General features: G+C 42.6%; 1 protein-coding gene across 1 annotated transcript; it reads left to right on the top strand.

The window, feature by feature from the left end:
- Positions 1-6,262: 6,262 nt before the first annotated feature.
- kcnj16a (potassium inwardly rectifying channel subfamily J member 16a) lies at positions 6,263-7,450 on the top strand. Its single transcript, XM_030774853.1, has one exon. The coding sequence runs from the start codon at positions 6,263-6,265 to the stop codon at positions 7,448-7,450; it is 1,188 nt and encodes a 395-aa protein (XP_030630713.1).
- The last annotated feature ends 1,607 nt before the right edge of the window (positions 7,451-9,057 follow it).

Below are 9,057 nucleotides of genomic sequence, written 5' to 3'. Positions count from 1 at the left end.
TGAGGGCAAGACATGAGCTTGTTTAACACACAAACTGCTGCGTGCCAGTGAACCCTGGAGAGACGAGAGAATGTTGTTTGCTCTAAGTGGGTCTGTAATTGACTTGTAAGAGCCCGAAGGCCTACAGAGAAACATAGTCCTCCTTTGGTCTGTTTGAGTTCATTCATAGTGAAGTCCAGAATGGTGCCATATGCCCACTGACAACCAGAGCTGACATCACAGTCCTTTGTTAAACCACAGTCTGCTTTGAGTCTATGTGTGATGCAGTAGTTCCAAAAATGTCACCATTAGACAGTCAGACAGAGAGAGAGAGAGAGAGAGAGAGAGAGAGAGAGGGAGAGGGAGAAAGAGAGAGAGAGAGAGGGAGAGAGAGGGACTGACATTTTTATCCTGGGTTCAAAAGAGGTTGTGTATTTATAAAGTGGATGCAGTAATGCTTTAAGCTCTAGAATAAAGGAGACAATGAGCAGAGGGAATGGGTAAATGTGGACTTGTGTGCATGCATACCTATGCATGCGTGTGTGTGTACTGTGTGCGTTGCGTGTGTGTGTACCGTGTGTCCATCCATGCCGAGGAGTGTGTCTCTGTTGAGTCTCAGACTCGCGTGTTGTTTTGTATACAGTGAAAGTCACTCTAAGACGTCTAAACCAACATTGCCTTTGTTGTGATGCGGGAAACACTACTGCAATGTACAGTGCCTGCTAGAGGGTCATCTCAACCAAATTATAAATTATTGGAGACGAGGTATCTTTCACAGCGTTACCACAGAGTCGAGTTTTGCGAGAGGCGAACAGGAGAAGTACTGACATTTCGAAGAAAGATGGGGAAGCAGTCCCCTACACTCCCTGACAACTTGTTCTTGCTGTTTTTCACTGCCATTTCCCCTTCTAGAGAAGTCAAAGTCAAAGTCAAATTACAGTACTCATTATTCAGTTCATTAATTACCGACCACCGAGTTATACACAGCAATACTCTCCTGAAACGCTGATTTAAAACTGATTAGGTACTTATTGCAAAGTCTTGCAGACATGGAAATTAAAAATTGTTTGGTATAAACTGTGCCCTCTTGTGTTCTGTGACGTTTGGAATATTACAGAAATTCATTTGTTCGACTTCTAAACTCTGAATAGATGCAAATATCTTTTGCGCGCAGTTACAGGTCAAGTGTAAGACAAAGGGACGTATATGGGCAAAGGGTATTCAGGCTTATTAATGGAAATGAGGAGTGAAACCAAAGGAATCTACAATTGACTGGCAATCACCAATTTAACAAAAAAAAAAATCATAGTACTTTATAATTCTAAAAAGACGTCGAAGAGTTTAAAAATAATGACCAAATTGATTTAAGGAAAACTGTGTGGCAAACTCGTATGTACAAAGAACGAAGCCGGAATGGAGTTCAAGGCCTGAATCGGACTGTGAGCATTTGATAGAATAAGTATAATCACATGGTTCTTCCTGAGGTAACTCAATTACCGTTTAATGCGTGTTAAGGCCTGAATCTACAGGGGGTGAACATGTCCGAGATGCCTGATGAGGTTCTTGTATAGACTATTTCCTAACAGATTGTCCATATGGGACAACCCAGTGGCGAATTTCCGGTGGATGCCGTGAATCTTCATTAAGTGATATTAGTCTTGACCATGCAAGGATGAGAAACATAATCAGGAATGTAAATGATACAAGGATATTGCAGTGACCTCTGCTATGGCCCGGTGCAAGGAACACTGGACTGTGTGTTCGGCAGTTAAACAGTCAACACTGTGGGCATGAAGTACATTCGAGTTTACCAATGTTTAAATCATGTGAAGTTTATTAAATCAGTTTGCTTGCTGTACTTTATAACAGTGACTATAGATAAAGAAAATATGTGTTCTCTTAAATCTACTCTACGAATTCATAACTGTAAATCTGTAACTCAAGAGAAGAAAGGTCATAAAACAATATTATACATTATTACTTTAAGTACTGGACTGTCGTATTCATATTTTCAGTGTGTTTATTATTTGTGTACTTATAAAAGATATGATGTTGATAAACAACGTTCCCACTGTAATTTCTTGGTTTAAACTATGGACTTTTTTATGTGACCATTTTATGCCATCATTTTATCAGAACATAATTTCATGACATAACAGGATGATACTTTGACACACAGTGATGTCTCTCTCTCTCTCCCTCTTTCTCTCTCCTTCTGGAAATGGAGTAATGTTATCTATGAAACAAAGTGATCTCAAACTGAATCACAGGGCTATCACTCCTGCTCATATACAGGACGACATGCGGTATGTGGAAGGGAGGGGCACACTGAATAATACTAGAATAATACCCATTTTTCTATGATCTCAGAGACTCTGCACTCTCCTCTCTGGCAAACTGAGGTTATGACTGTGGCCAGGAGGAAGCAGGGTCTAGTTCACCCAGTCAGATAGCAATGACTCAAGCCCATTATGTTTGGGTGGGGGAGCACTTTTTTGCACACAGACCACACTCTCCGTGGTTTGGCCATGAGCGGTCCTGTCCTCTGCCCGTGATCATGAGCTGAGATCCGTCCAGTTTCCACTCTCTCCCTGACCACTATCCCCCTCCCCACTGCTCCCCTACCCCAGCCCCAACTACTGCAGCTCACCAGAACTTCCTCCACTGGTTCTCCACCCAAAGAGAGAGAGAGAGAGAGAGAGAGAGATGTCCTACCGATCAGCATTATAGACCACTGCCTTGGACTCGCTCAAGACTTAGCACCTCGACATCTCAGCCATTAAGATGATTTATCGACATGCAGAAGGGTCCAGTATTGAGAGCAGTAGCCCAGTAGATAGGGAAGAAGAAGGAGAAGAAGTTTAACTTTAAGAAGTGCACAGTTTAGTTTTATTCAGCATTATCCTGTATGTAGTCCTTCCAATTTAGTGCATAGTTAGTCTGCTCCTAATTGTGGCCCCTTGGGCATGATAAAGATACAGTGTAAGGGACAGTGTTTAGGGACACGGGAGTGACAAACAGACAGGAGATACAAGTGAGTTTGGGTTGGGGGTGTTTAAGATTTCCCAGAAAACAGTCAACATATGATATGTCAAAGGCTGCTATCAGATAGACAGAAATGGAGGCACAACAATGGCAAGGTGCAATAAGATTTGTATATCTGAGCAACAGATGTATAAAGATAATCTATACCGACATGGCGCGAAGAGGGAGACATGAAAAAAAAATTATTGCCAATGGAAAACATTTCCAGAGAAATCTCAAAAATAGATGTGGGAACTGAGCGTAAAGTACCAGTAAACCAAATGACAGACAAAAATATAACAAAAACACGTGAATGAAATTATGACAAAACCCGCTATGGAAAAAAACACACGCTTTTTTTCTTTTCTTTTCTTTTCTCTGTCTCTCATCCATTCGTCTTGCCTCAAAGTTTTCTTGGACAAACAAATACTGTCAATTTGCAGAAGATGTTACAGAGCAAGGGGAGAGACCGAGCATAGAGGTTGGAGATTTCCAGTGATCAGCCAGTACATTTTGATACACAGCAGACGTTTTCACTTAATTATTTCCTCCATTGGTAAAATCAGGAAAGGCAGGCGGAAAGAAGGCAAGCCAGGCCTGGGTGAGAGTGAGGCCATGTGCTTCATTCACAACAACATGCTCAGGGAAACATGAATGCATCAGACAGAGGTGGAATGGGGGAAAAATTGCCGGCAATCACACAGAAAGCGGTCACTTATCCAAAACTCCTGACAGACAACAGCAATTGAAAGGGAGTGGCAACGGAAAAGAAATACTTTATCTGTGCTTGACATTAAAACAAATCTGGATATGTTTCCACTTGTTTACTTTCGGCTGTATTTTCCACCCCCGATTCCCTAAATCCAGATGAGAATATCCCTTCAGGTACAAGAAAGTGACAGGCAGAAATCAGGGGTTCTGGTAAAGCAAAATTTGTACATGAATCAGAAGTGCGTCAAGTGTAATTGTAAACATCCGTTCTCGACTCATTCAACGTCAAACACCGCGCTCCTCATTGCTGGGTGTGGCATGTAAAAAGTAGCCAAATGCACCTATACTGCAGAGCAAAATGGAAAGAAGGTAAAATATGTGGAGATGGAGAGAGGAAGATGGGTGTGTGTGTGAGTGTGTGTGTGTGTGTGTGTGTGTGTGTGTGTGTGTGTGTGTGTGTCTGTGTGTGTGTTATCTGATAGAGAGCATCTCTGCTTTAGTCATAGTGAACCTATTCACCTCGTGTGTCAAACTCTGACCAAATGAGATCTTTCCATTCAAACATCTTTACTTATTTAAAGCCCCCTTCATTAGATGTAATACCATGAAATTGTAGAAAAATACTAGTTGAAAACAGAATTGGAGGTGGAGCACAGGGCACACAGTTGACTAAGTGAATGTCAGAACTGAACAAAGAAACGAGGACCAACGTACAACACGTATCATCAGAACTGATGTTTTTCTTTCTTAACGTGTTACTCTGTAATTTGAGTGCCTAAAACCATAACTTTCACTTTGCAAAATGAAACCTCTTGAACTCAAGAGGTTTTAATAGCTACAGAATTTACAAGACAGATATTGGGGGGAAAAATTACTAAAAGAAAATCAGTCAGTATCATTACATTTAGAGGAGAACATGTAATTGCACCAGATGGCGCAGCTTACGCAGTTATTCATAACTTTACCATATGTGTATGTGAAAGTATAGATTTCGGGTTTTTTTGGAAGGAAGTTGTTTAATGCGTGCAGAGAAGGCTACATCATAAAGACTACTCAATACTGATTTACTCCAATGCATCTGGGTCTGCTTGGTCAGCATTTATGTCCTGTCATAAGTCCAGGTGACCCAGGCTAAGTCCTAGACTGCTAGCACTGAAAAGTGACCGCTTGAAAGAAAGGACTATTCTTAGCTCATACTTAGCCTCCCACCACGAACCTACCACTGACAGACATCTCATTTGTCCCCGATGCCAACGCTTGGTCACTGACAGACATCTCAGTTCTCCCTGGAGCCAATGCTCTGCTTCTGACATGTCTTTATACCTTTGACCTTTGCTCTTTCTTCACCAGAGCCTACTGTTGGGTCACACTAACATTTGGGGTGGAATATTTCCCAGTCACAGGCGAGCCAAGCTGCATTTCTGTGGCCCGTATATGCCTGTTTCCAGTTGTTGTGGTGTGAAATCATGAAAATGGAATGATAAAACCACTGACCTCAACCCAATACACACCATCACCCACACTCTTACAGACACATAGGCTTTTCCAAGCATGAATGTCCCAGAACAGCCATGACAAACCATTGCTGTTTACAGAGAGCTGTTTGAATGTTGATGTTGACTTACTTAGGCACGAGACAAGTTTCGCTCATAAACCATTGTCGGGGACGCAAAGGGGGAGGGATCTAATTTGGAATGTGTGCATCCATGTAAACAAACAAATAAGGGCATATTTTTAAGGTGAGTGGTGTAAAGGATGTGGTCTCTACTGGTTTGGAAGGAAACCAGTGGACTTCCTCTTGGTCTTTGGTACCAGTCCTGGCATGAGGTACAAAGCCTTTTGTCTGTTCTGAAGCAAGCACCACAGTCTTTCGTAACAAACCGTGATTACATCCATGAAACATGGATCTCCCTCTCAGGACAAAGAGGAGAATCCAAAACTGACACGTAACTTCTCGCCTTGCTCCATAACAATTCCCATCAACAGTAAGGCTGTGGGACAGATGTAACAGCATGAAGTAATAACAGTGTTTACAGAGGATGACTGTGAGCTGATTAACCTCTTCAACACAAATTCCAAATTCAGTGTCCATGATTTGTTATTTGAATCATAAAACTGTAGAAAATTAGAAGATTAGTGTGTGTGTGTGAGTGTGTGTGTGTGTGTGTGTGTGTGTGTGTGTGTGTGTGTGTGTGCACGTGCGTGCATGTGTGCGTGCGTGCGTGCGTGTTTGTGTTTGTGTCTGTTGGGTGTGTAGAGGTTACTAACAGGTCAGTTTCACTGGACTTCAAACACAAATGCTGTCATTGACATGACTCAGTCAGACATCCTTTAGGAATGCTCATGTTAACTGACTGACAACATACTTGAATATAACGACAGACAGAAGATTGAAGATAAAAGAAAACTAGATTTGTCACAAGTAATAATGGCATTCAGCCAAGGAAAATCCTTTGTGTTCTCCTGGAAGCTGTGGTTTTTGTTCACAAGGCATCTACGGAAACTTTCTCAAATGAATGTGCCTCTCTTATTTTACAGATCTGACACAATGAGCTCAAGCACCACACAGTACTCCTCTGTGAAGCACTGCAATGACACGCTCACTGTTAAAACCGACGATGGGAGCTATTTCAAAAAGCGTCGCTATGTGCGGAAGGACGGGTCCTGCAACGCGGTCTTCCGGCACGTTCCAGAGGAGTGGTTACTCTACGTGACGGACATCTTCACGACACTGGTGGAGATCAAGTGGCGGGTGATGTTCCTGACCTTTGCCCTTTCTTATATACTTTCCTGGCTCTTCTTTGGCATCTTGTTCTGGATTATTGCATTGGTCCATGGCGACATGAGAGACCACACCATTGAGCCCTGCGTCTATGAGGTGCGAAGCTTCACTGCTGCATTCCTGTTTTCCTTGGAAACCCAGACGACGATTGGATATGGTTCTCGAGGCATGAGTGAGAACTGCATGGTGGCCATCGTTGTTGTAACCATCCAGGATGTCATCAGCGTCTTCATTGACACCTCAATCATTGGCGTTGTGATGGCCAAGATGGCGTCTGCTCGGAAGAGAGCACAGACCGTCGGGTTCAGCAACTGTGCTGTGATCAACCTGCGGGACGGCCACATGTGTCTTTCGTGGCGGGTAGGCGATTTCCGTCGAAACCACATGGTGGAGGGAACAGCACAAGCCAAGCTGATCTGCCACACCACTCACGCCACCGGTAAAGTTGACATGTCCTACCAAACCCTGGAGCTCCAGGAGAGCAATATTATCTTGGCGACACCAACCACTATCGTCCACAGGATTGGGCCAAGCAGCCCGTTTTACAGGATGAGCCTGCAGGACCTGAAGAAAGAGAACTTTGAGTTGGTGGTGTCGTTCTCCTACACTGACAACGCCACTGGCATAATGCATCAGACCCGTACCTCATACATACCAAATGAGATCCTTTGGGGTCAAGTCTTCCAGGAGGTGCTTAGAATGACCCGCAGACACTACAGAGTGGACTACAGGTTGTTTAACCTCACTGCCAAGGTCCGATGTCCAGAGGTAAGCGCAGAGGAGTATGACTTAAAGGAGCATTCCTCCAGACCCAGGGATAAGCTACAACAAACCAGTTCCCTTGCAGCGCCCACTCAATTTGTAAAGGACGTTAATCCTGAGGTAGACACAGCTTCCACCACTGAAGATGTTCAGGTGGAAAAGATATCACACAGCGCCTTTCGAGCAGAGTGACAAGAGAACAAAAGCCTGTATCTTGGAATAAACAAAAGCCTAAGTATGAGAATACCTTCAAACATCTACAGCAGGAAAAACATCAGACAACATCAGTATAACACTAATTTGCCCTGTAATCTTCCTTTCGCCTCATGGACAAATTTAACACCCTGGTGGCATTATCAGCTGTGAAAGGCTGGTTGGAGGGTGCTTCAACCAATCAAAGTGAGCCATATGAAGTACTCTGATGACAACAGGGGGGACTTTAAATGTCTGTTGCAAAACACAGTCTCATTATTTCGTCATTCATGATGTAATGTAAATTGGCTCTGTGTAGTGGCTAAATGTTTCATAAGTCATCTAACTGACATAGATGAGGAAAACACCAAACGAAACACAGACAAAACACAAACTGTATAGCAAACAGTCTACCTTTGTTTCTCTTTTAAAAGGAGTTTCTCTTTGGTTTATGGTTATGTATGCAAACAATCACTGTTTGTCTTTCATTCGTGCTTACTGTATTCTAAGGGCAATGTGTGTTAAGAGTTACTTACCTCTATGAGCATTAAAAATCCTTTTTTCCCCACAACTTTGTTTTGCCCCTCTGTGTATTTTGTGTTTCAAAAAGTGGACTTTGGACAGGCTATTATGTTATAATAAACACATGACTATCTCAATTGTATTATATCAACATCATTTGGTACATGAACAACAAATGTCATGCATTTTTTGATAGGCGCCACCACTATCTGTTCAAAATGGATACAAAGTTACAAAGTTCACAATAGATGGGAGGTTAAAATTGAGCAAGTGCTTGGTAACACACGAGTGTGTACAATTCAAGTACAAGACAATAAGTTTCACAATGGATTATATGACTTTCTTTTACTGGTGCACAGCCTAACCACAACCTATTAATATCCTCAACATGCACGTGCACACACACTCACACACACGCACGCACACACACACACACAAACACAGACCCATAGACTACACAGACACCAAAAAACACAGACACTCAGCCCACACACACATGTATGCACACACACACACACACACACACACACAGTACCTTTGTCTTTGGAATCTGTGACATTTCTGTTTCCTGTCTCAGTATACAGAACAGAGCAGAAACTTTGATGTCTATATTCTGTGACCCTTCTCACTGCTTTGATTTCTCTAGATGTTAAGGAGATATCCTTTATGAGGTTATGCCTTGTCAAACCTTAACATCAGAGGATCAGTGGATCTGTTCAAGACCTAATGACAGTGATGTTAACCTGACCAAGACAGTGCCAACTTTTTTTTCTTCACCAGTCTCTGGGGATGTGCAGTGCTTAACAGCTGGGTTAGCCCATAATACCACCTGTCCCTAAACGACTGCTCAATTTTTCAGTTCAGCAAAATCATCAACCCTCTACCCATGATAAACACATTGCCAATTAGCAGTTTTCAAGAGAACATATTGTTTTGGTGTAAGTAGCATCCGCAGTGGCGGGAAATATCTCTTTAAATACAGTCAGCATGGTTGAGCTGTGGTAAAGTGAGCTGCAAAATTGCAGTTTTGTGAATGGACTCTCCTCAATTGACCGTCATATGAAAGGCTTCCCGATTAAAAAAAA

This window comes from Chanos chanos, chromosome 5 (genome assembly GCF_902362185.1).
Source record: "Chanos chanos chromosome 5, fChaCha1.1, whole genome shotgun sequence".
Classification (NCBI taxonomy): Eukaryota; Metazoa; Chordata; class Actinopteri; order Gonorynchiformes; family Chanidae; genus Chanos; species Chanos chanos.
This window is presented reverse-complemented; position numbering and strand designations above follow the sequence as displayed.

Excerpts from the sequence above, each read along its gene's own strand:
- kcnj16a (XM_030774853.1), top strand. The coding sequence starts at position 6,263 with ATGAGCTCAAGCACCACACAGTACTCCTCTGTGAAGCACTGCAATGAC.